We start from the raw sequence: 26,059 nt of genomic DNA on the forward strand, positions 1-26,059 counted from the left end.
AAACACTGGGATAGTAAAAGGATTGTCACTCTTAAGAATTGTGGTTCTTTGTGTTTGTGTTCAAGTGTTTAGTGTCACTGGCATGTACGTCATGGTGTTTTAGATTCTTATGCCAAGCTCAATTTACAATAATATCTTACTAAGTTCCAGAAGTGCCAAAGAAGCCTGTGCCAGAAGAGAAGGTTCCTGTTCCTGTACCAAAAAAGAAGGAAGTTCCACCAGCCAAAGGTATATCAGCCCTTGACTGAATGTGTTAAAAAAATTATTTAAAACATCGGTCTTTGTTCACCCTTCCACTTTAATGTAACGTAGAGTGAAAAGTTTTCTGGTCTTGACAGTTCTTCTTGTCATTCCACTTTATTGATCTATATCATTGTTCTTTACTTTATGGTTCAAAAATGAAATTCTTAAACTACAATAATATCTTTAAAGTGCCTCAAGTACCAAGGAAACCTGTGCCAGAAGAGAAGGTACTTGTCCCAGTGCCTAAAAAAGTGGAAGAACCTCCACTAGCCAAAGGTACACCAGTTTCTGGTTCAACTGCATAATTCTAGTTTTGTTTTTTCAGCTTTAGAAGACTGCAAGTAACAATCCCATTCCTCATCCTAGTGTGTTTGATACTGAACCACTCACTGACTTACGTTTGATCAGGACACTGTATTGTGGCCGTTTCTATTAGTCATGGGTGCTATGCTTATCCTATACTTTGAAAATTTCTATGTTTGTGTCTTGTATTGTCTCTGTCTTTTGGATCTTATATATCTAAATTATGTAAAATTACTTGCTGTTTCAAAAACAGATGCTCCAAAAGATAAACAATGTACCTAAACAGCCAGATTACCCCCTTAGCCTTACTACACCAATTTGTGATGCTGTAGTCTGTATGTTTGTAAGCTAACATCCGTACATAAATCTGTGGATAAAATCAATGTTATCTTTCATCCACAATTAAATTTCATCATATTTGTGTAGTTAGGTTAATATCATTTACACAGTTATCATTTTACTATGTTTTATGTTACATGAAAATGAATTTCTTAAACAAAAATGTCTTTAAAGTGCCTGAAGTGCCCAAGAAAGTTCCAGAAAAGAAAGTACCCGTCCCTGTACATAAAAAGCCAGAACCTCCACCAGCCAAAGGTATCTCTTCTTATAACTGAACATGTGGATGATGCTTCTTATTGTTTTCATATGTTTGTTATTAGAATTTAACTAAAGTATTGTAGCAGTTTGTGACAAATGTACGTGCTAATTCATACTCTTTAGCTTCTGTGTAAGTTGTCTGTCAGTTTCTGATGTTGTGTCTACGTTTTCTACAATTAAATACTATCTTTGAAGTGCCAGAAATACCAAGACCTCCCCCTGAAGAGGTACCTATTTTTGTTTCTGAAGAAGAAGAAGAGGAAGAGGAAGCTATTCCAGAGATACCAGCAAAAGGTACACTGTTCCTTCCTGAAAATTATCAGAGAGCTTTGTTCAGTTCATTAAAAGATCTTCATCTCTATTGATTGTTTTAAGCTGGATGTAAACCTTAATTATCCTTCTGAGAGGAGTCTTCTTCATCTTATTGGTCTTTGTGACTTTGTTCTGTGGTTTTAGTAGTTTTGATGCTCTAAAAGTAATTGATAATTTCTTATCAAAACAATATCTTTAAAGTGCCAGAGGTGCCCAAGAGACCTGTCCCAGAAGAAAAAGTACCTGTTGCAGTTCCTAAAGTAAAGAAAATTCCACCAGCTAAAGGTATATCACATTGTGGTGTATGCAGATAATTCCTTTCTCTTACATTTTCATATTTCAGTGGAACCTTATTCTAAAAATAACTTTATACTCATGTAAAGTCAGATCCTTGGTTCCATCACCCTGCTGCTCCCCTGTAATGAGCAGTGCTAGGTCTCAGGCAGGGCTTGATTGTCTATTTTGTTATTGACTTCAGTGGCCTGAGAATCAGGCCTTAGATGATCTGCTTGTTTTCCATTTTAAGTGATCGCTATGAATGAAATAATTCATTGTGATATCATTATTCAGAACTAATGATTAATTAATTTAAATTTTGTTTAAACAAAATACTTGGAACAATATTTTACGGACCTTTACCTGGAAATTCAATTCAGGGAGATCATTCTGACATGTATATTGAGAGTATGCTAAAATCTCAAGGCTTTTAGCTAAACTTATGTAAAAATAAAACCAAATCACAACTTACCATACAAATAACCAGAAGACATACCCTAAATGTGAAATTCAAAGTGGATTCAAACTATTGCAGAGGCCATCCTTTGGTGTTAAGCAAATTCTACCTAAGCAGCTGAGGTTTTTAGAAAAAAAATGAAAAGCAGACACTGGAAGGTTTTTATGTAAAAAATTAGATACTAATAACCTTCTACAACCTCTTGTTTGTAGCATATCTTGCTAGTATTTTCCGTTGGCAATGATGCTGTGTAATTAAGAATTGGGCAAAAGAGCTAATCCTTATAACCCAATTGCACTTTGCTGGTTTCAGGGAGTGAAAAATAACTAATAGAGTTTCCCTTATTTTTATTACTATTGCTACTTTAAAGTTGGTGTCCTTGTTTATGTTATTAATTTTTCTTTGTGGTGTTGTGAAAGTAAAGTTCTTAAAATAATATCTTTAAAGTGCCTGAGGTGGCAAAGAAAGTTGTGCCTGAAGAAAAGGTTCCCATTTTTGTTCCTGAGGAAGAAGAAGAGGAAACTATACCAGCAAAAGGTACACGATCTTTTCTTGCAAGTTACTCATGAGATCTTTTGCATTCATTAAAATTCATCTTTATTTCTTGTTCTAAGCTCTGTGTAAATCTTAATGATGTTTTGAGGGAGCTTATGATCTTGTTTCATGTTTTTTTCATGTTTTTAATGCTCTGAAAGTGATTTTAAAATGTGTTTGCTAAATAATATCTTTAAAGAGCCAGAGATTCCTAAGAAACCTGTCCCAAAAGAAAAAATACCGGTACCCACTCCTGAGAAGCTGGAGCTTCCTCCAGTAAAAGGTACATAAATTAATACCTAGGAAAACAATGTGTTGTTATTCTCATTCAGTGTCTCTATTTATTTTATTTTGTTTGTTATTTATGTTAGTTTTGTGTCCCTGATGCCTTTCCGTATTGATGTCTCAGAGTGCCTGTCAAATTCCTAGCAGAAAATAAGCTCTGAAATGATTTGACTTGTTCAAGAAATCTGACTATGGATATAAAGTGTCTCTTGTTTTTATTTCTGTTTCATCTTTAAAACATTTAAAATATATTCTGCAGATCAGTTCTTATTTCGTTATGTCTATTTGTATACGTTTTCTGTTGTCTTTCTCATACTACTGGCGGATGACATTCTTAAAATAAAATCATGTCTTTAAAGTGCCTGAGATGCCTAAGAAACCTGTTCCTGAAGAGAAAGAACCTGTTCCTAAAAAGGTGCCAGCTCCACCAGCCAAAGGTATTGCAGTTTGTAAATGCTGTTATCATTAATAGATAACCTTCTTCATACAAGTTGAGTTTAGCTAGGGACGTTTTAGTATGTCTGTCTTGTATTATATTTGTCACTATACTATTTTTTTGTTTGTAAGTTTCTGTTCTGCTGTTTGTAAGCTTCTGGGTTTGTGTCTATTTAAAAGTTGTGGAAAAGAACACTGAAGTTAGGTCCTATCTTTAAAGTACCCAAGATGCCTAAGAAGGTTGCTCCTGAAGAGAAGGTACCTGTTGCCCCCCCTGAAAAAGTGGAGGTTCCAGCTGCAAAAGGTATATGTACTCCTGGTTATAATTAATATTTATGCTAAAAATACTCTTGACCTTCTTCTTTCTAACTTTTGTCTTTGTTGTATGAGATTTCTGCCTGAATTTATGTTAAAACTCTTCGTTATCAATGTTCGCATTGCAGAACCATAAAGCTCTGTTTCTTGTGCCTTTTTGCTTACACTGCTTTGAGGTGGTTTTTTTAAATTCCTAAAAGAAATCCATATCTTTAAAGTCCCTGAGGTGCGTAAAAGAGCTGTTGCAGAACAGAAAGTGCCAGCTGTTGTGCCCAAACCCAAAGAACCAACACCAAGAAAAGGTACAGATATATTTCTTTTTATTCCTCCCAAAGATTTGTTTTTCTTCTTCATTCCTAAAATCTTTTACAATATATATACTGTTTCAAGAGCATGTTCTTATATTTTAATGTAACTTATGCTTGTGGTTATCATGTACATTTTCTGTTCTATGTGGGTCATCCTGACTAACTGTAAAAAAAAATTATATAATTGTAAGGTAGTAACAATAATACTGTTTGTAAAGTGCCCGAAGTATCCAAGAAACTTGTCCGGAAAGAAAAAGTCCCTGCTCCTGCGGTGGAGAAGTATGAGTATACATATGAAGAGTATGAGAAGTACGAGACATACGAAAGTATTGAAGAGTTTGAGAAGGTTCAGGAAACTGAAGAAATTGAGGCATATGAGGAACCTGAAGAACCTGAGAGATACAAGGAGATTCAGGAACAGGAATATGAAGAGGAGGCTGAGGAGAATGAAGATGTCTATGAAAAGTATGAGTTTAAGGAGAAGGAAGAGATCTATGAGAAATATGAGGAAGCATATGAGGAGGCTTACGAAATCCAACCAGCTCTAGGTACATCAAGTCATGGTTTCTCTGTTCTTATAGTTTGTTGAGTTCCCAGCTACTGCTTAAGCCTCCTTTGGGTGTTTATTTATATTTTTCCCCATTTGTGGTCCTATGTGTGTCTGTTGCTGGTAATGATAAATCCATTCAATGATTGTTTCTCTCCTACTCCTTCCTAAGGGATTCTTCCCTTCAGAGTGGAATGGGAGGATTGCCCATTTGACTGCCCAAGAGTGAGCTAGTGTAGATATGGCACAAGCAAAGAAAATGATAATTTTCTGATGCAGTTCAGCTTCAGCCTGAGTTAAATATTTTTATGTGTCAATATTTGTTTCTTTTGCCCAGTTTAGCACCTGTGAGTTAGAGAGATGTTAAAACTCATGTAGGAGCTTCCTTCTCATCGTTTAAATTTATGATCATAGGATCCCTCATGCCAAACAGTAAGCGCATCTAAAATGTACCAGAAAGATGTACGCTGATATTCTTTAGCTTTCATTGCTCAAGAACTCTGAGATCAGTGGCTGTTCACTTGTCTCTGCATAAATGATGAGATGGTTCCTCTACAAATGAGTGCTTACTCTGCTTGATGTCTTTGTATCTGTTGTAATTCCTCATGAATAACTTAAAATCCATAATGAAATATTTTTTAAAGTGCCTGAGGTGCCTAGAAGACCTCTGCCAGAAGAAAAAGTACCTGTTCCTGTTCCTAAAAAAGAAGCTCCACCAGCTAAAGGTATATCAGCTATTAGATAAATTTAAAAACACAGCCTTCTGCCCGAGTCTCTGAATCCCCAAATCCAGTAATTTACCTATTCTGATTTGACTGCTGGATCCTTAACTCTCTTTCACAGTACAAAGACAGGGATTAAGTTACTAAAAAAAAAAAAAAAATATTTCTTTAACAAATCAAAACTGAGACAAATTACTTTCTGAGGACAAAGGAAGTGCAGGCAGGACCTTCAAAATTTTATTTTTGCCATCACAATATTAGTGACATTTTATAGCTAATCATTGAAAACAAGCAGATTAATAAATTAATAAAAATCTGTTGAGCTATAGTGCCATATCAGTGAAACTCTAGTTTCCTGCAGAATCCTAAAAATCTAGGACCTTCTTAAACCTAATCATGTGCTGCAATGCGTATAATCTTAATAGGTGTTCTCTTTATCAGGCTCCACAAAAGATAAGTGTCATGAACAGCAGTTGTCAGTGGATGCTAGTAGAGTTTCTGTACTAGTTGATGCTAGTAGAGTTTCTCTACTAGTTTGGACTTCTTTAATTTTCTGTTCAGAGCACTTAATTTGCTGGAAATTCATTTTGTGCTAACTTTTATAGTTGTTTCTCATACAGATTATCAGAATTAAATCGGTGGGAAAGGTGGGGTTTTTTTTTTGCATAAAGACTTGGAGTTAGTTGATGGGAAATTAAAACCTTACCATAGTCCCAGCTGGCATTAATTAGAGCTGATAGTTCATAAAACTTAATTGTTATGGCTTATCCCAGGCAAAAATTGACCCAACAGGAGCAGTGTTTTTCTTTCAGTGAATACTGAAGACTCTAGCCTTGTGAATCCATAGTCCAGATGGGTGGCCTGCAACGTCACCACTCAATAGCAATTGTGGACATTGTATTTTGTATTTTTCTAAATTTTCTGACTCTTGCATTGTTTGCTTTTTGTTTAACTTCTATTCTTACATAATATTCATACTGCAAAAGTTCTTAAAAAAACCACCAATGTCTTTAAAGTGCCAGTGGTGCCGAAGAAACCCGTTCCAAAAGAAAAAGTACTACCTGCTGTTCCTAAAAAGGAAACGACTCCGCCAGCTGAAGGTATACTTCCTCTGCATTGTCCTTGTGAATTATGAACTCTGATTTCAGTCTTTTGTCTTCATTATTTGTGGAGAAAGATGTGCATATGTTTTACGTCCCCACAGTGTTTTTTCCAACTGTTTGTGATTGAGTCTATTTTGCCTGTTGGTTTCAAGTCATTTGTTGAAAATATGTGAGAGTCGCTTTAAAAAATGTGTGTTCTACCATTAAGCTACATCTGAAAGTAGCTCAGTAAGAAAGAACATTTTTGTTTCTTCTGAAAAGGAAGGGGATTCCACCATCCAAGCGTATGGCCATCTTTCAAGAATATTTTTTAGTATGTTATGCTTCTGTCTAATCTTCAAAATTAACATAGACGTTTGTTCAGGAAGCATTGAATCCTTTGTTGTTTTGTGAATTTCCTTGTTAGATTTGCTCTTCTTCATTCCAACTTCTTCCAAATAACTTTGAAATCCCTAAAAGTAAATTATATCTTAAAGGGCCAGCCATTCTCAAAAGAACTGTCCCCGAAGAAAAGAAACCTACACATACACCTGAAATAGAAGTTCCACCAGTGAAAGGTAAAGGAACCTTTGATATGAGATTTTATGGAAAGGAAATATTTGTGTTGTTTTTTCCAACTAACACCTTCTAAAATGATCCTCATGTTCTTTCCACCATGGCAAGAGCATCTAGTCTCTAAGTGCAGATTCAGCTCTCAGTGATAAATTGAAAACTCTGAGGCAAACATTTCAGATATGTGCTATGCATGTGCTAAACAATAAATACATTGATTTATGAGTGAAAACACACTGAGGAAGTATCGCTACTTACACTACCAGTATGTAAACTTTCAGTGCTTTTATATTTGTAATATAGTTGTGAATTTAGCTTAAACTGGGTTTTTGAAGCCAATACATTGGTCATGATATTGGTGGAGAAGTAATAAGGCAAGAGCTGGCAAGTTAAAACCATTAAAGTCGTTACACATGACAGAAGAAAAAGCATGATGATACAGTGAGATAAGCAAATGGCTTATGCTCTTTGAGAACAGAAACTATAAACTTCTTCACATAATTAATTATTCCAGCAACACAGTTCTAGAACTGTATAATATTTCATTCTCAAAAAGGCACAGTATTTGGGACCTCAAAAGAACTTAGTTTTCTGGGTTTATTTCTATTTGGGTTTTTAAAAGTTGGAAATTATGTTGAGGTTACTAAAAGAAAGCTAATATCTTTGAAGTTCCTGAGTTTCGTAAGAGAGCTGTCCTTGAAGAGAAAGTACCCACCATTATTCCTAGAGAAGAGGAGCCTCCTTTGTATGAAGGTACATCAATGACACATCTACTAAGCAGTAAATTGCAGTGAATATATCAATTCATGCTTACAGATTGTTCTGTAAAATATGAGATGTTGTCAATTTATTTTTTTAATTATTTAAAAGTAACTTCCATCCATGTCTTTGAGACCCTCTCTCCCCCCAACTTTAGTTATAGTTTAGCATTTTTTAAATGTTCTTTTCTCCTCTATTAATGGGAGAAAGAAACAGAAATAGGAGACAAACTAAGTTTCTGATCCAGGAAAGCACTTTAGCCACATTGGACCAAAGAAATGAACTTAAGTAGATACTGGTTTAAAAGCCATCCTGAGTAAGTCTTCATTTGTGAGCTGGGATAGAGATAGTTAATGCCAGATGAGGACATGTGAAATTCAGTTACAATTTCTAATACACAGAACTAAGTAACTAGAAAATAAAATGAAATATTTCTGTAAACTTGTATTTTACTAATTGGGAATCGTCATGTCTAACAATAGTAGGTAAATGATCAGGTTGAAATGCGATATTTAAATAATTTATGTTCAAACAGCTCTTTGTCCATATACATGTCTGCATTTTTGCATTATAAGCTGTCTTTCTAATCTTGTCTTGTAAATAATATTAAAATATGTAAAATAAACTAATATCTTTAAAGAGCCTGAAGTTTATGGAGAAGTTCCAACAGAAGAAAAAGTCCCTGTTATTATTCCTAGTGAACCAGAAGCTCCAGCAGCTAAAGGTATTATTCAAGCAATCTATAAAGCAATACTTTCCCTACAAATTAGTTATTCATCTTCATCATTCCATCTTTGCGCTAGTCTGTTATTTAATGTGTTCATTCTAATGTTTCCTTAGATGCTATGTGTCTGTCATTGCTTCTTTGTTACTTACATTTTGTGTATTATAATGTTCTTTAAACAATGTAATATCTTTGAAGTACCTGCAGTGACAAAGAAAACTGTCCCACTGAAGAAAATACCTGCTGCTGTACCTACAGAAAAAGTTCCTCCAGCTAAAGGTACATGACTTCCAAATGGATTTTCTCTAGCCTCGTTCAAAAGTGAGGTACCAAGTGAGAAACCCAACATGTTTGGGTTTTTTGAGCAACATGACCAGGTGCTATATACACTGTTTTCTTGCATTGATCTCTTTTTGTAAGACTAAATTTTGTCTGTTTCTTTGTTTGTTTTTGTCTTAGAAAGAGAGCATACACATGGGGATATCAGAGATTAAAAACATAATCATTTTGCAACTATTTACAAAGAATTCAAAAAATATTTCAGCATCTTCGTATGTTAAATTAATGAACAATTATTAAGACAGAATAATTCATTATTCAGGAAAACAAATTCAAGGAATATTTTCTATAAGTTCTTACTTTTGTCTTGTGTTAGCAGCTGCTCAAACAGATTGATACATTCTGCATCAAGAATTTAAAATTTAAAAAACAAACTTAGATGAATACAAAGAAAATTAGTAGACACAAAAGTCATAGCAGGGCCAGGGATTAGCCTTATATTTTTTTGACTTCTTGTCTCATGTTCTATTTCCCAAAATACTTTCTCTGACAATATATTAAAAAAAAAAAAAATCTTAAAGTTTGTGGCAGAAACTTGTTTGCAGAAGCACTATTTGCAGTCATGTCAGGGGCTTTAATAAAGTCAAGATTAAGGTAAGACTTTAAATCAGGACAAAATACAAAGCCACAAAATTTTTTTCATAGAAACATGTTTTTGTAATATAATTCCAGCGCTGAAGAACTCTATAGATGTTTGAAACATAATATTTAACTAATTGCACTGGAGTTTTGCCTTTCTTTTATAGGCAATTTTGATATGTCAAAAAAAGAAAAAAAAAAAATTTTTGAGTTGCCAAAATTCGTAAAGATTGTTTGATAAGGGAAAAAAACGTAACTACTATCTTTTCAGAGAAGGGCAAATTCAGACCTGTAAGTACTAGGAGTTAGAAAAACAGCGAACTCCAGAAAGTGAAGTTGTTGAGTTGTATTCATACGTGGTTATTACCATGTATTTTCATATTGTTCTAGTAGAATTTTTTTTCGTTCTACAAAACTGTACTACTTATTTCCTAGTGCAAATTTCTAAAAATAAACCAATATTTTTAAGCTCCTGAAGTGCCAAAGAAAGCTGTCCGCAAAGAAAAAGTACCTCCTGCTCTACCTAAAGAAGAAGCTTCACACCTTAAAGGTACAAGAAAATTTGAGTAGGATTTGAAGGATAAAAAATATGTTTTCATATAACAATCTTTAATTATTTTGAGAACATTCTGGCAACCATAAACTAGAGTTTAGTTAGCAGCTTTAGTAAGCTGCAACAGTATAAAATTAATTAAAAAAAAAAACATTAAAAATAATATCACCTGCAGTTGTTCTTATGGGAAAATTAGCTTTATGTGCAAAAGAAAGAATTGCAAGGGACTCTGCTACTTGAGATCAGTCTGAGGGGAAAAAAAAAATAGAAAAAGTGACAGCTTAGATAGACAAGGCCTATCTCTCTGCACTCAAGCACGTAGCTCAGTTTAGGACATATCACACATCTTTCTTCTGGCAAGCTACAGAGGTCAGATCAGGGTAGAATATGAGATTGTTTTCTTCCCTGATTTGGAAGAATCCTAATTTTGAGGGTAGATGTAAAATAGACCTGTGTATCTTAAGATAAGCTTCAATATTTGACCGTATTTGTTCTTTATATTTCACATTGCCTTGTTTTCTGAAGATATGCTAATTTAAGTATTTAAACTAATATCTTCCAAGTACATGAAGTTTATGAGGAGATGCACATAGAAGAAGAAATTTTTACTCTTCATAGAAAAGAGGAGGCTCCAGCACCTAGAGGTATATATCTTCTTCATCATCTCTTCCTTCAATTTGCAGTCATGAACTCCAGGAAAATTACATTATTCATGTTCATGGTTTAGTTCTTGTTCAATGTAACTAATATTTGTGTTCACTCTTTTAGTACCTTACTTACATTACAAACGGGATTTTTTATGATTTGTCTTTCCATTCTATATAAATTCTTAAAACAAACTAATATCTTTAAAGTGCCTACAGTCATTAAGAAAGATGTTCCAGAAGAAAAAGTGCCTATTGCTGTGCCTAAAAAAACAGAACCTACTCCTGTGCCTAAAAGACCAGAATCTCCACCATCTAAAGGTACTTTGATAGCCTAATAGAACTGAGGTCTTTTGCTGATAACATCTTTTCTGTTTCTTACATCATTTCTAATTTAATAGTTCATAGTACGCTTGTGTCAGATCTGTGGAGTGTTGTATGTGTCCTTTTTCCTCTTTCTCAACTTGTCTTTAAGTCATAAAAGTAAAATTAAAATCGGTAAATGTCTTTCAAGTGCCTGAATTGCCCAAGATAACTATTCCTGAAGAGAAACCTGTACCTCTGCCTAAAAAGCCAGAAGCTCCACCTGCCAAAGGTATAGGTCAACATATCCTTTCCTTCTCCTTTTTCAAGTTTCTTCTGTCCCTTGTTTTGTTGTTGTTAAATCACTAAAAATTAGTTGAGTTTGTCTGTTTCCTCTACCCAAAAGTAATCCATTGTGATGGCACAGAAATTATATCAGAAACTAGTTAAGGGGACTAAAAATGAGGAAAATTCTAGCTGAGTTGACAAGCAGTGAGATTTACAGAACAAACATTTTCACGTCATGAGTGTTCGTAGGTACTGTAAACAGCCTCAGAAATTCTATCAATACTCAAGCAAGAAGTATATACGCTTCCTCTTTCATGTTGCTCACGTTAAATGTCTGTGTCAATTGATTTAATTTTGAATGAAAATAGCATTAGGCACAGAAACCAGTTGTCACAATTTATTCAGATATTTTAGAAGTCTGTGTGAACTAGCAGTTTGTGTGGCATATCATCACGGCGTGACAAAAGATCCCCAGCAAAGTTGCTTCAAACTGTTATTTGCCAGAGGGATAGAACCATGGAGACTTTTCAGAACATGTATCTGTTGTCAGAGTACCCTTATATACCTACTTGTTTTGTCTTATTTCTCTGTATTGCATGTTTTATTTTTGTAATTCTTAAAAGTACACTAATATCTTTAAAGTGTCCAAGGTACCTAAGAAATCTGTCTCAGAAGAGAAAGTAAATGTTGCTGTGCCTAAAAAGCCACAAGTAACAGCACCTAAAGCTTATACATCAATAATAGTGACTCTCTGAGGAAGAGACTTCTCTTTCTCTTGGGCAGTAGGGTTTACAGTAAAAGAAAAAATTACCCTTTATTTCTCACTTATAAAAAATCCTAGTAGTATGTAATAGCATACAACATTTTTTGCATGACATATCTCTTTTTATATCTGATCTTACATTTCTTTCTGATATGCTTCTTGTGAGACTCTTTCTTCTTAATAATTTACATATTTTAAATGCCTTAAATATAACAAAAATGAATGCTATTTTCTTTAAAGTGCCAGAGGTGCCCAAGAAAATTCCAGAAGAGAAAGTACCCACTGCTGTGCCTAGAAAACCAGAACCACCACCAGCCAAAGGTATGTTGCACTACAGATAACTAAAATTTGGAAGAGAAAAAACCTGTTGCCTTAATCGAGCAGATTAGATTTTTGACTGTTTGTGTTGTCCTATTACCTTTATTTTCTGTGCTACCGTTTTGAAAATTCTTCTTTTTGAATCATAGCTGTAATCAGTGTATAAGTGTGTTAGGAATAGTGGTGTGGCTGGGCAGAGATGAGACTGATACTTGAGAACCACAGCAGAAATCTTAAAGACAAAGCAGGGCTTCTGTGATCTGAAACACCCTGACTGATAGTGAAAAATTAGCCCCGAGAGTTTAATAATTTCCAAGTATAGAATAAGTGATACAGATATCTAACACAGGAGAAAACCCTCTGTTCATAGATGAAAAATTGATATCAAGAAGTTATCATGCATAGAAGGATGTGACAAGGAATACAGAATGGACAATGGCAGCCCTAGTCAAACGGAGATTCGGGAGGAGGTGGTTGAATAAAATGGAAAAATAATGTAATGTAGAAGGAGAAGAAACTCCAAAAGATTATGAGGTGTTTCCTCAGACTTTACAGGGACATAAAAAATCTTAAGTCAATAAACATGTCAAATCAATGGCTCCTTTAAGAACCTCCCTACTTTGCAATTTCTACTGCAAAGTTTTGAACATAGCTGTAAAATTCCATATAATAACTGAAAATAATCTGTTTCTTTAAAGTGCCTGAAGCACCCAAGGAAGTAGTTGTAGAAGAGAAAATCAAAGTTGCTGTGCCTAAAAAGCCAGAAGTACCACCAGCTAAAGGTACTTGTCATTAATAAAACCGTGGCAATAATTTGTCTTATTTTCACTGATAAGACCTTTTTGATACTATTTCCTCATCTTTCTATGTTATAAACTCTGATTTTTGTATTTCATTTTTGGGAGCAGTGTCTTTAGTCCTCTCAAATGACTCTCGATCAAGATTGAGAGCAAAAAGCCTGGTAAAGGGTATTATGTTTAATTGATGTTACCTGGTGTCCTTTTGTTTGTTCCTTTTTCCACTTTAATGTTACTTAAATTTCTTCAAATTCTTAGTATTAACATAGTTATTAATTTTAAAGTGCCAGAAGTGCCCAAGAAAGTCCCAGATGAGAAAATACCAGTTGCGGAGCCTAAAAAACCAGCAGTTCCACCAGCTAAAGGTACTTGTCATTATGACAAAATTAACAGAATCAAACACATCACTGTTTTATTTTTTTAACACTATAGAAGACAGTACCCAAGACCTCTGTTAGAATTTTCTTCTGTTGTCAAAGGTTTTTCAAGTGAACAAATGTGTTGTCTGAAAAAAATAGGTCTTGGTAATTAGTGTTCTCACTGATACTGTTCTGATGTTATGCTTTAATGTTGTTTATGAAATTCTTATAGTAAAAATTATTAATATTTTTCAAGTGCCTGAGGTACCAAAGAAAGTGGTCCCAGAAGAGGTTTCAGTTAAAGTACCAAAGAAACCAGAACCTCCACCAACTAAAGGTAACTGCTGTACACAATTAATGAAAGAAAAACCCTTCATTGTCTAGGGTACCATTTAAACATATTGGTAATTTACTTTTACTATAAATGTTCTATAAAAATATTTTTGTTGTTTAAATTGCAGTTTTTGCATCTGTACCTCAGTGAGACATCAGAGAGTATTTTCTCTATGCAAAGAAAAAAGTTGATATTCACATCCAAAGCCACTGATGCTTTTGATGTCCCTGAGTTTTACTTTTTCTTAGTGTCTTAACACTGCAGACATATGTTTGAATTTCATACAAATAAAATTAATTACTTTCTTTAAAGTGCCTGAGGTGCCCAAGAAAGTGGTTTCAGAAGAAAAAGTACACATTGAAGTTCCTAAAAAACCAGAACCTCCACCACCTAAAGGTACATGTTCAATACCAATAAAATAGATCTTGGTAATTAGTGTTCTCACTAATACTGTTCTGCTGTTATGCTTTAATATTGTTTATGAAATTCTTATAGTAAGAGTTATTAATATTTTTCAAGTGCCTGAGGTACCAAAGAAAGTGATACCTTTATTATATATATTCACAGAAACTTTAATTGGTTTCTCTAGATATTATCTTTTTAAAGTTTGTGTTACCCTCTTTTTTTATACTCTAATATTTATAAATGTTACAGATTGTGTTGTCTTCTTCACTTGTGAATAGCTCTCAGTAAGCAGCAATGGCTATTAATGGTGTGCATCAAGATGAAAAAAACACAGACTATTTATAAGGGGTATTTTTTTTTCCGATGCTGTTTGATAATTTTCACCTTGGAGCTATTGTCATTTTTTTAATTCCTATTCTTCAAATTCCTGAAAGTAAAACAAATAAATATCTTTAAAGAACCTGAGGTGCCAAAGAAAGTTGTTCCGGAAAAGAAAATACCTGTGCCTAAAATACCAGAACCTGAGGTTGTACCTAAAGAACCAGAACCTGTGGTTGTCCCAGAACCAGAGGCTGCACCTGAAGAACCAGAACCTCTACCAGAGAAAGGTAAATCTCAACACTAATAAAATAACAAAAGCAATATTTTTCCGATTTCTTTAACACTGAGATTTTCCAGGCCTTCTGTTTCCTGAGATCCTAAATTATACTTGTTCTATGTATCTGCATATGTGTGTAAAACAGACATAACGTGGGTCTTTTTGAAGAAAAGTGACAAATCTTGGATGTCTGAATTGCTTGTATTTTATACTTCAATTTTTCTTACTGTTTTGGACTATTCTTACTATTTTACCCAATTGGGTCCATGAGAACAACCACAACTAATATCTTTAAAGTGATAGTAGAAGAAAAGAAAGTACCAGTTCTTGTAGCTAAGAGCAGAAGATATCAATATAATTGAAATACCAGGAGATCCACCAAGAAAAAACTGGATGCCATCACTGCTAATTCTTGAAAGAGTCTTCAGCATATTACCTGCAATGTTATTAATATCTTTTGTCCTGTCCATTCTCTTCATAATTATCATGGATTTTTACTTATAGCTTAAGTTATACTATCAGTGCACATGTGCACTTGCATATGGGGGCATGCGGCTTGGGGGTGGGGGTTACATTTGAGAGAAAAGGGAGAAAAGCCAAAATGTGGTATGTTCGTCCTTAAAGGCCAACATAAATGATTGATACCTGATATTTTTTTAATGTTTTCATTACAATTGTGGGTTTATGTGTTATGATTCACTTAAATTTGTTCTGATTGTCTGTGCAGTTGTTAAATTTAGAACTAATATCTTTTATGTACATAAAGTGGCCAAGACAACTTTCCCAGAAAAGAAAGTACCTGTTCCGGTTTCCCAAAAACCAAAGCCCACTGCAGGACCCCCAAAACCAAAGCCTCAAGACGTAGAACCTCAAGAACTGGAGCCTGCTAGAGTGGCCCGAAAACAAAAGCCTGTTGTGGCACTCCAAAAAATAGAGCATGTTGTGGCATCTGAGGAGCATGAGACTGTTTTGGCACCCCCAAAAACAGAATCTGTTGTGGCACCGCGAAAACCAGAGCGTGTTGTGGTGCCTGAGAAGCCAGAGTTCGTTATGGTACCTGAGGAACCCAAGCCTGATGTGGCATCCCAAAAACTAAAGCATGGTGTGATGCCCCCAAAACAAAAGCCTGTTATGGAACTCCAAAAACCAGAGCCATTCATGGCCCCTGAGGAACCTGAGCTCACTGTGGCACTTAAGGAGTCAGAGATAGTTGCATCAATCCAAAAATCAGAGCATGTTGTGGTGCCCCCCAAAACAAAACCTTTTGTGCCACCCCAAAAAACAGAGCTGCTTGTAGCACCTGAAGAAACACAGTTTGTTGCAGATTTCCAAAAATCAATGCCTATTGCAGTGTCCAGAAAATCCAAGCCTGTTGTGGCACCCTGCAAGCCAGAACCTGTTGTGGCGCCTGAGGAACCAGAACCAATTTCAGCACCCCAAAAGCTAGAGCATTCTAGGGCACTTCAAAAACCAAAGCCTGAAGTGGCATTCGAAGAACGAGAGACTGTTTTGCCACCTGAGGAACCACCACCAGCTGAGCTGGCCGAAAAACGAGAGAGTGTTGCTATACCTAAAAAACGAGCAGCTCCACGGTCTAAAGGTACCTCTTATGAATAGGATCTCTTTTCCTTCTCTTGAATATACTATGTTTTACTGCTTATTTTAAAGCTTAATACATGTAACTAAAAAATACTAATATCTTTAAAGAGCCTGCAATGCCCCAAAAGGCTGTCCCAGAAGAGAAAATTCCTGTAGCTGTTCCTGAAAAATCAGAACCTCCATCAGCCAGAGGTACATGTTATCATGAGTACATGATAAACGCACCTAATCTTCTTCTCTTAAGTATTATCTTAACCTCTTTTGTTTTGTCTGTCATTTTGAATCTGAGGTTTTAAAGGATGCTTGCTAAACAAATCGCACTGAGTATAAGTGTGTGCCAAATTGTTACTTCAGAACATTTATATTGTCCTCTGTGTTTCAGTCTCTGTACTTATGTTCAGTTGTATTGTAACTGTAAAATGAAATTCACTAATATCTTTGAAGTGCCTGAGATGCCTGAGAGGACTGTCCCAGAAGAGAAAGTGCCCATTGCTGTACCTAAAAAACCAGGAGCTCCACTTGCTAAAGGTACATGCCACCATGATTATCAACATAAGGAAGGTTGTTTGTTTTTTTTTTAAATTAATCTCATTTTAAATTGATCATTCACTGTATACTCTAATATCTAAAATGTGAGAGAGATGTACCAAACACGAATTGCTGTGCAAGGGCATCAAATGTTTCCTCATGTAAAACCATCCAAACATTTGTTGTACTGTTTTTTTGGCATATTCAAATGTTCAGGAGGTAAGATTTGATTTCTTAGGCTATAGCAATAAATCAAGCACATATGATGAACTCCTGTCTACCAATAAATGCCAGAACTTTATGGATGCTAACAAGAGAATGAATGCATAAACTATTGTTCGCATTATTAGTAGGGGTGATTAAGTACATAGTGTAGCAGGGCTTTGCAGTGTTAGGTTTACGGTTGGACTCGATGATCTTAAAGGTCTTTTCCAACCTAAATGATTCTATGATTCTACAAGAAAGGACAAAATAAGCAGAAACTGAAGGTTTCAGCAGAGAGTAGCAGTTTCTGTATATAGAGCAAACTACTTGCAAATATCTCTGTGTACCTATATTGCCATGGGTAGCATCATGGAGCAGAATCTTTTCTTTAAACTGCTAATTCTAATTTGCCTGTATTTGATGCAGTGCTGCATCTTTTCATTTCCTTTAGAAAGTCCCAAGCACTGGCCAGAGAACTAAACATTCCCTCTGCCACCAGATTCTCTCCATCTGAAATACAATGACATTCCTCAAGTGAAGTACCACCTCACAGTGGTGATATGTAAAGCATTTAAATAATTTAAATGAATATAATAGGAAACAGTTATAAGCAGCATCTAGTGATTAGAATAGAAGCCAGAGCTGTTACAGGAAAGAATGTGTGAAGCAAAAAAAGAGAGGAAACATACAAAGACAGAAACAGAAAGGTGAAGTCAACTTGAAGGATAAAAATAGTGATAACATCCAAGTGACAAGTAAAAAGATGACAGTGACTGCCAAAACCAGCACGGAACATACAGTCATGAATGATACATGACTGATAGTCAACTACAGTAGGATTCCATAAATAAGTCTCTGATCTGCTGTTACAAAGAGGGCATGTATTTTCTATGTTTCCACCTTGACTCAGAAACAGAAACTAAACACAGAATTCCCATCTCCTGCATGACATATTTGACACCCCGGTCATTCCACATGTTTGAGGCAAAGCATAACTGATGACTGAATGTAACCACAGCACTTTCTCAAAGAAGACTGCGTGCATGTATTATTGATTGTCTTATTGTTTCATATACATCTATAGTGTCCACAAAACTAAAACACACTAATATCTTTGAAGTGCCCAAGGTGCCCAAGAAAGGTGTTCTGGAAGAGCCCATACCTGTAACTGTGCCAAAAAAGCCAGAACCTGCACCAGTTCAAGGTACCTGTTGCCCTGTGCATCAGCCTGAATGAGACTGTTTCTTCCTGTCTTACATGTTACTTCTGATGTCTTTTATCCTGTCCGTTTGTGATTACCTGAAATTTCTACGTTCTATGCTGTGTGCAAATTCTATTGTTAGAATAGCAAATACATAGGGAACATGAGGGACTTGCCCAATCTCCTTCATATGTGTTCAGAATCTAAAATTCTATATATCAAAACTGATAAGATACATGGGAAAGAGCTTTCTACTTTGGATTTTTAATGTAAATTTCTGTCGTTGTCATTTTGCCAATAATCTCAAGTAATATAAAAGGTTTTTTTAGCCAAAGTATTTTTCTTTAACCACTACCAACTGGCTACTCTTATGCCATAGTAACAACCAGACACAGTCATGACAGAGCAATATTAAAAAAACAAACAAAAAACCCCCCATAAAATCTGATCACTTCAGAGAGAATAAGGAGGAAAGCCAGGTTCAATGGACTGTGAAGGAACTGGAGTTGTTATGGGAAACGAAGTCCCAAAGAAAAAAGAGGGATATACCTAGACAGGACAGTAGTATTTTAAGACTTGGGCATATGTCATCTGGACCTAGATCCCAAATAACAGAAACTCCAAACTCTTTAGTAAATGCAGTGCTTATCCAAAAGGTAGATCAGGCTGGTCTTCATTCTGTGGTCAAATTACATATGAGAAAAACAAAAGGCTGTAGTCATTCATTGATGTAACTTCTTTCTGATCATAAGCTCCTGGGGACCCAAGAAAGTGAGTTCTGCAAATCTACAATTGAATTACACATAGTAATTAGGTACAAGACCACCAGATCTTCTGTATTTGCACAGGACAATCCTGCATCGCACGAAGGAGGAGAGCAAGGAAACTTGCTCGCTCTGCAGGTAGCCCTTTTACCCTCGCCAAATGCAATTTCTAAATACAGGATTACAGAAGCCCTGAAACCTCACTAAGTCAAAAGCCCCCACATACTTATACTGCAAAAGAGTTGAAAAAAGCTGAACAGAAATAGAGGAGAGAAATAGTAATGATGATGGGATTTCTGTTCCTCACGCTGTCACTGCCCACGCTGCTGAATGCAAAACACGGGCAGCTTCATGAGGAATGGCAACAGGTAAGATATGGGCTGAGGTTGCTCCCAGGGAAGAGTCAGATCCCAGTGGGGCTGAGAATGACAGTCTCTCCTCTCAGGGAGGGAAGAAGGCTACCGAGTACAGAGCGGGGTATCCTAATCGACACCTCACCCTCGAGCTGTACCTAAACATAGTTAGCAGTTCTCTCACAGAACCTGCTTGGCATCACTGTTCTGTGCCCGTGCCTGTGCCTGTGCCTGTGCCTGTGCCCGTGCCCGTGTGTGGTTTTGTGTGTATGTGAATGAGTGAGTGAGTGCAAGAGACATGGGTTGATACCATGAAACCAGTTTGGTTGCTTTCGTGAGCACATCTCTAGTTTTATGTTTCATTGTTCATCTTCCTGTTTAATGTATGAAACTGACTGTTACTAATATCTTTGAAGCACCTGAGGTGCCCAGGAAGGCTACTCGTGAGGAAAAAGTACCTGTGGCCATTGCCAAAGCACCAGAGCTTCCAGCACCCAGAGGTACCTGTCTTCATGGATAACTTAACAAAGAAGATGCTTAATCTTCTTCTCTTAAGCGGTTGTGCGTGCTGGGTAAACAGTGCTGCACATGTGTGTGAGGTTTTGAGATGGCTGTTGTGATGTTCTCTGTCTGCGTTGGCCTGGTTTTTGTTCCTACTTGGCACGTGTTTTCACCAATGTAAAATGAAACGCACTAATATCTTTGAAGTGCCCGAGATACCTGAGGCAGAGGTCCCAGAAGAAGAAGAGGAGGAGGAAGCACCAGAAGAGGTGGCACCAGTTGCTGCGCCTGGAGAGCCAGAAGCTCCTCCAGCTGAAGGTATACGGTGGTGTTCTGAAAGAGGTGCTGTGCCCTCCAGGTTGCTGCACTACTGAGTGCTCTTTGCCCCTCTGTGTTCTGTGGGGAGGGGTGAGAGCTGCATTGGGTTGTGTTGTTTCTGTATGTGCCTGTACATGCCTGCAGGAGAGGGTGTTGCTCATCAGCAAGCGCTCTCTCATAAGCCCGTACTTTGGCTCTTTGCTGCGAGTAGTCCACCTTAAGGAAGAGTGGTTGTCTGAAGAGGATTCTCTGGTAGTCTGTCAAGGGTTTACTTTCCTGCTTTGCTGCTTGCCATTTGGCAGTTTGCTGACTTTTATCACAGTCAAGTAAAAGGAACTAATATCTTTAAAGTGCCTGAGGTGGCCGAGGAGGAAGAGCCAGAAGAGGAGGTACCAGTGGTCGTTCCCCCAAAGCCTGTTGCTGTGCCCAAGAAACCTGTGGCTGTGCCAAAGAAACCAGAAGCTCCACAAGCTACAGGTATATCTTCTGCAGGGAGTTGTTTTTTATTTTAGTGTATTGATTAACGTTTGCATTTGTTATCCCTTCTTTTGTGTAAGATTCATTATGTGTCCTCTACCCCTAGTCTCTGCTGTGCCTATCTTTGCACATGTGACTAACCGACCAGTCACTAGAGGAATGTTACAGTGTTAGAAATATCTAAACTCTTTGATTTTACCATAAATGTTGTGATCTTTTGTATTTTTTTAACTGTGAAATTAAGAGGAAGTAATATCTTTAAAGTGCTCAAGGTGCCCAAGAAAGCTGTCCCGCAAGAAAAAACGCCTGTTGCTGTACCCAAAAAACCAGAACCACCACCAGCCAAAGGTATATGTCATCACTATTAGTATCATCATTAGAAAGAAACATCATGCTCTCCTGGACTTAAGTTAAACTAATTTTTCTGGTGATGACCTATCAGAGATAGGTGCGTCAGAAATATAAAGTGCAATGTGAAGTTTCAAAACGTGACAGAAAAACTAGATTCAATTCTTTGAAAAATATCTGCAGCTTTCTGAACATTTCGTAAAGTTTAAGAATTAACATTTACTGAATGCTTAGCTTAAATAAAATAACATGTTGTCTTGAAGAAGAGCCTGCAAATAAGTCTTCAGTTTAAAAAAAATAATGTTGCATTCCTGAATTTTCTAATAGACTGTACTGCTGGATGACAGCAGCAGTATCAGTTCTCTACCTCTTTAAAGTAAGTTAATGCCACTATACATGAGGCAGATTTGCTATCAAAAGACTGAGCTACTGATGATCTTACTAGCACATGAAAGGGTCATTAATACAATCTAAAAGAGAGGAGAGGAAATATATATTTCTCTAAACAATAGAATCTAAAAGACAGGAACTGAAAATGAAGACGAGGTGTAAAGAATGGAAATAATTGATAGGAAAAAAGTGGTAAAGATAAAGCAAATGTTACTTTCCTATAAAAATTATGTTACAATGGCAAAGTAGTCATGAATGATACATGACTGATAGTCAACTACAGTAGGATTCCATAAATAAGTCTCTGATCTGCTGTTACAAAGAGGGCATGTATTTTCTATGTTTCCACCTTGACTCAGAAACAGAAACTAAACACAGAATTCCCATCTCCTGCATGACATATTTGACACCCCGGTCATTCCACATGTTTGAGGCAAAGCATAACTGATGACTGAATGTAACCACAGCACTTTCTCAAAGAAGACTCCGTGCATGTATTATTGATTGTCTTATTGTTTCATATACATCTATAGTGTCCACAAAACTAAAACACACTAATATCTTTGAAGTGCCCAAGGTGCCCAAGAAAGGTGTTCTGGAAGAGCCCATACCTGTAACTGTGCCAAAAAAGCCAGAACCTGCACCAGTTCAAGGTACCTGTTGCCCTGTGCATCAGCCTGAATGAGACTGTTTCTTCCTGTCTTACATGTTACTTCTGATGTCTTTTATCCTGTCCGTTTGTGATTACCTGAAATTTCTACGTTCTATGCTGTGTGCAAATTCTATTGTTAGAATAGCAAATACATAGGGAACATGAGGGACTTGCCCAATCTCCTTCATATGTGTTCAGAATCTAAAATTCTATATATCAAAACTGATAAGATACATGGGAAAGAGCTTTCTACTTTGGATTTTTAATGTAAATTTCTGTCGTTGTCATTTTGCCAATAATCTCAAGTAATATAAAAGGTTTTTTTAGCCAAAGTATTTTTCTTTAACCACTACCAACTGGCTACTCTTATGCCATAGTAACAACCAGACACAGTCATGACAGAGCAATATTAAAAAAACAAACAAAAAACCCCCCATAAAATCTGATCACTTCAGAGAGAATAAGGAGGAAAGCCAGGTTCAATGGACTGTGAAGGAACTGGAGTTGTTATGGGAAACGAAGTCCCAAAGAAAAAAGAGGGATATACCTAGACAGGACAGTAGTATTTTAAGACTTGGGCATATGTCATCTGGACCTAGATCCCAAATAACAGAAACTCCAAACTCTTTAGTAAATGCAGTGCTTATCCAAAAGGTAGATCAGGCTGGTCTTCATTCTGTGGTCAAATTACATATGAGAAAAACAAAAGGCTGTAGTCATTCATTGATGTAACTTCTTTCTGATCATAAGCTCCTGGGGACCCAAGAAAGTGAGTTCTGCAAATCTACAATTGAATTACACATAGTAATTAGGTACAAGACCACCAGATCTTCTGTATTTGCACAGGACAATCCTGCATCGCACGAAGGAGGAGAGCAAGGAAACTTGCTCGCTCTGCAGGTAGCCCTTTTACCCTCGCCAAATGCAATTTCTAAATACAGGATTACAGAAGCCCTGAAACCTCACTAAGTCAAAAGCCCCCACATACTTATACTGCAAAAGAGTTGAAAAAAGCTGAACAGAAATAGAGGAGAGAAATAGTAATGATGATGGGATTTCTGTTCCTCACGCTGTCACTGCCCACGCTGCTGAATGCAAAACACGGGCAGCTTCATGAGGAATGGCAACAGGTAAGATATGGGCTGAGGTTGCTCCCAGGGAAGAGTCAGATCCCAGTGGGGCTGAGAATGACAGTCTCTCCTCTCAGGGAGGGAAGAAGGCTACCGAGTACAGAGCGGGGTATCCTAATCGACACCTCACCCTCGAGCTGTACCTAAACATAGTTAGCAGTTCTCTCACAGAACCTGCTTGGCATCACTGTTCTGTGCCCGTGCCTGTGCCTGTGCCTGTGCCTGTGCCCGTGCCCGTGTGTGGTTTTGTGTGTATGTGAATGAGTGAGTGAGTGCAAGAGACATGGGTTGATACCATGAAACCAGTTTGGTTGCTTTCGTGAGCACATCTCTAGTTTTATGTTTCATTGTTCATCTTCCTGTTTAATGTATGAAACTGACTGTTACTAATATCTTTGAAGCACCTGAGGTGCCCAGGAAGGCTACTCGTGAGGAAAAAGTACCTGTGGCCATTGCCAAAGCACCAGAGCTTCCAGCACCCAGAGGTACCTGTCTTCATGGATAACTTAACAAAGAAGATGCTTAATCTTCTTCTCTTAAGCGGTTGTGCGTGCTGGGTAAACAGTGCTGCACATGTGTGTGAGGTTTTGAGATGGCTGTTGTGATGTTCTCTGTCTGCGTTGGCCTGGTTTTTGTTCCTACTTGGCACGTGTTTTCACCAATGTAAAATGAAACGCACTAATATCTTTGAAGTGCCCGAGATACCTGAGGCAGAGGTCCCAGAAGAAGAAGAGGAGGAGGAAGCACCAGAAGAGGTGGCACCAGTTGCTGCGCCTGGAGAGCCAGAAGCTCCTCCAGCTGAAGGTATACGGTGGTGTTCTGAAAGAGGTGCTGTGCCCTCCAGGTTGCTGCACTACTGAGTGCTCTTTGCCCCTCTGTGTTCTGTGGGGAGGGGTGAGAGCTGCATTGGGTTGTGTTGTGTCTGTATATGCCTGACCTTTAGCTCAGTCAAGTAAAAGGAACTAATATCTTTAAAGTGCCTGAGGTGGCCGAGGAGGAAGAGCCAGAAGAGGAGGTGCCAGTGGTTATTCCCCCTAAGCCTGTTGCTGTGCCCAAGAAACCTGTGGCCATAGCAAAGAAACCTGTGGCTGTGCCCGAGAAACCAGAGCCTGTGCCTGTCCTTAAAAAGCATAAAGTTGCTTTAGTTAAAGGTACATACATAATTGACTGAGCCTCTCCTTTTCTCTATTCTCTGAATACTTTTTCCATTGTTTAAGTGGTGTACGCAGTGCTTAGGTATCTGAGTGAATAATCTGTCACTTAAAATTTTATTCTTTATGTTTTGAATGCTTTACTCTTTTTAGTCATTGCACCTTTCACTATTGTATGTATATATGTATCTTAATGTTCACAAAACTTAAAATTTACTAATATCTTTAAAGCACCTGAAGTGCCAGAGAGAACTCTCCCCGAAGAGAAAGTGCCTCTTACAACACCTAAAAAGCCAGAATTTAAAAAACCAGAGCCTCCTACAACCAAAGGTATATATTGCCAGGAGGCATCTCCTGAGAAGAAATGTTTTCTGTTCTTCTCTCTTTTCTTTGTTTGTAACTGAGTCTATAAAATGTGTCACTTGTATGTAAATTACCTTGGGAAACACTGTTTGGAGCACTGTCTTTCATGGTTATGGCCACTGTTACTGTGATTTTCTGTGTGCTACGTGTCTTTGTCTTTTTTATGTTTCATATGTACATTTATAGACACACAAATAAAAGGAACTAATATTTTTTAAAGTGCCTGAGATGCCTAAGAAACCTGTCCCAGAGGAGAAAGTACCTGTTGCTGTTCCTAAAATACCTGAACCACTACCAAGTGAAGGTATATGCCATCATAGATATTACTGTAACAATGATCCTTTGTCCTGTTCTTCCAAACATAAGCTTTAAGATAGATGTTGTCCTTTTTTTCCCATTGTAATGTTTGTAAATTGTTCACTTCATATTTTAGATTATACCAGTCTATGTTTCTTGTATCTACTATTATATTTTTGTACTTGGAAGTAAAATATCACTTTCAAAATTAAATATTTTCAAGTGACATATGCTCCTACACAGTATATTCCTAAAAAATTATGTCACTTTTTAAGGTAATAATCAATTCCAACTAAATTTGAATCTCTTAAAACCTAGTATTTATATTGCTGTTATAATCTTAAATTAATTGAGAGCATTGAAACTTTTATTCTTTCCAGTTGCAATGACTCATACAAAAAATTAATGTTTAGATTGCATTGTATGCATAAAAAATACTATCCTTCACACAACCCTGATTCATTCTTACATAGAAAGAGTGTAGTTTTTCAAAAGCGTGCATTAACTGCAAAGGTAACAGATACTGAGTGATTACTTATCCTAACGTGTATTTGTCTGTGTCTATTGGAGTAGCTTTCTTTTTAGTGATACCTACATAATTGTTCATGTGAAAAGATCTTATCACTGGAAACTTACACCAGTTGTCAATATTCTTTAAAGAATATGAAATCATAAAGGAGCTTGAGCCTGAAGAAGCAGAAGAAATTCCAGTTGCAGAAGTAGAAGCTTTACCCGTTGAAGGTATACAAAGTACCTACCTTGAGGCTGCTGGACATCTTTCTTTCATTACTGTGCAGCTCTTTTTCTTGCTCTGTCATTCTTTGCACATGTACCTGTATGTTGTAGGTTTCTACATAATTCTTCCTCTGTTCTGATCTCTTAATTCTAAGTACAACATACCGATTATTTTAAATGCTTTCACTTTGTGTCTTGTCAACAAGAGTCTTCCTGTCATTTGATTTCCCACCTTTGTTCCCATGTTATTAACACGCTTTCTTAAGTCAACTTGGATATTTATATTGTGTGCATGC

The 26,059-nt window shown here is 36.7% G+C and overlaps 1 protein-coding gene across 1 annotated transcript in view; it reads left to right on the forward strand.

Annotated features, from left to right (window-relative positions):
- The window catches only part of TTN (titin), a 241,644-nt gene that overhangs the window by 106,610 nt on the left and 108,975 nt on the right, over positions 1–26,059 (forward strand). Inside the window, exons 131-160 of the mRNA XM_082311459.1 lie at positions 145–228; positions 433–519; positions 1,060–1,140; positions 1,339–1,437; positions 1,657–1,740; positions 2,636–2,725; positions 2,922–3,005; positions 3,367–3,444; positions 4,284–4,613; positions 5,257–5,337; positions 6,351–6,434; positions 6,914–6,994; positions 8,389–8,472; positions 8,671–8,751; positions 9,860–9,940; positions 10,798–10,908; positions 11,063–11,182; positions 12,182–12,262; positions 12,958–13,041; positions 13,341–13,421; positions 13,648–13,752; positions 14,062–14,145; positions 14,613–14,762; positions 15,480–16,352; positions 16,460–16,543; positions 16,796–16,879; positions 18,168–18,287; positions 19,818–19,901; positions 20,110–20,220; positions 20,572–20,697. Of these exons, the coding sequence (XP_082167585.1) occupies positions 145–228; positions 433–519; positions 1,060–1,140; positions 1,339–1,437; positions 1,657–1,740; positions 2,636–2,725; positions 2,922–3,005; positions 3,367–3,444; positions 4,284–4,613; positions 5,257–5,337; positions 6,351–6,434; positions 6,914–6,994; positions 8,389–8,472; positions 8,671–8,751; positions 9,860–9,940; positions 10,798–10,908; positions 11,063–11,182; positions 12,182–12,262; positions 12,958–13,041; positions 13,341–13,421; positions 13,648–13,752; positions 14,062–14,145; positions 14,613–14,762; positions 15,480–16,352; positions 16,460–16,543; positions 16,796–16,879; positions 18,168–18,287; positions 19,818–19,901; positions 20,110–20,220; positions 20,572–20,697 (3,807 nt within the window). The remainder of the gene's footprint in view (positions 1–144; positions 229–432; positions 520–1,059; positions 1,141–1,338; positions 1,438–1,656; positions 1,741–2,635; positions 2,726–2,921; positions 3,006–3,366; positions 3,445–4,283; positions 4,614–5,256; positions 5,338–6,350; positions 6,435–6,913; positions 6,995–8,388; positions 8,473–8,670; positions 8,752–9,859; positions 9,941–10,797; positions 10,909–11,062; positions 11,183–12,181; positions 12,263–12,957; positions 13,042–13,340; positions 13,422–13,647; positions 13,753–14,061; positions 14,146–14,612; positions 14,763–15,479; positions 16,353–16,459; positions 16,544–16,795; positions 16,880–18,167; positions 18,288–19,817; positions 19,902–20,109; positions 20,221–20,571; positions 20,698–26,059) is intronic.

This window comes from Platalea leucorodia, assembly GCF_965183815.1.
Source record: "Platalea leucorodia genome assembly, chromosome: 5".
In the NCBI taxonomy this organism is placed as follows: Eukaryota; Metazoa; Chordata; class Aves; order Pelecaniformes; family Threskiornithidae; genus Platalea; species Platalea leucorodia.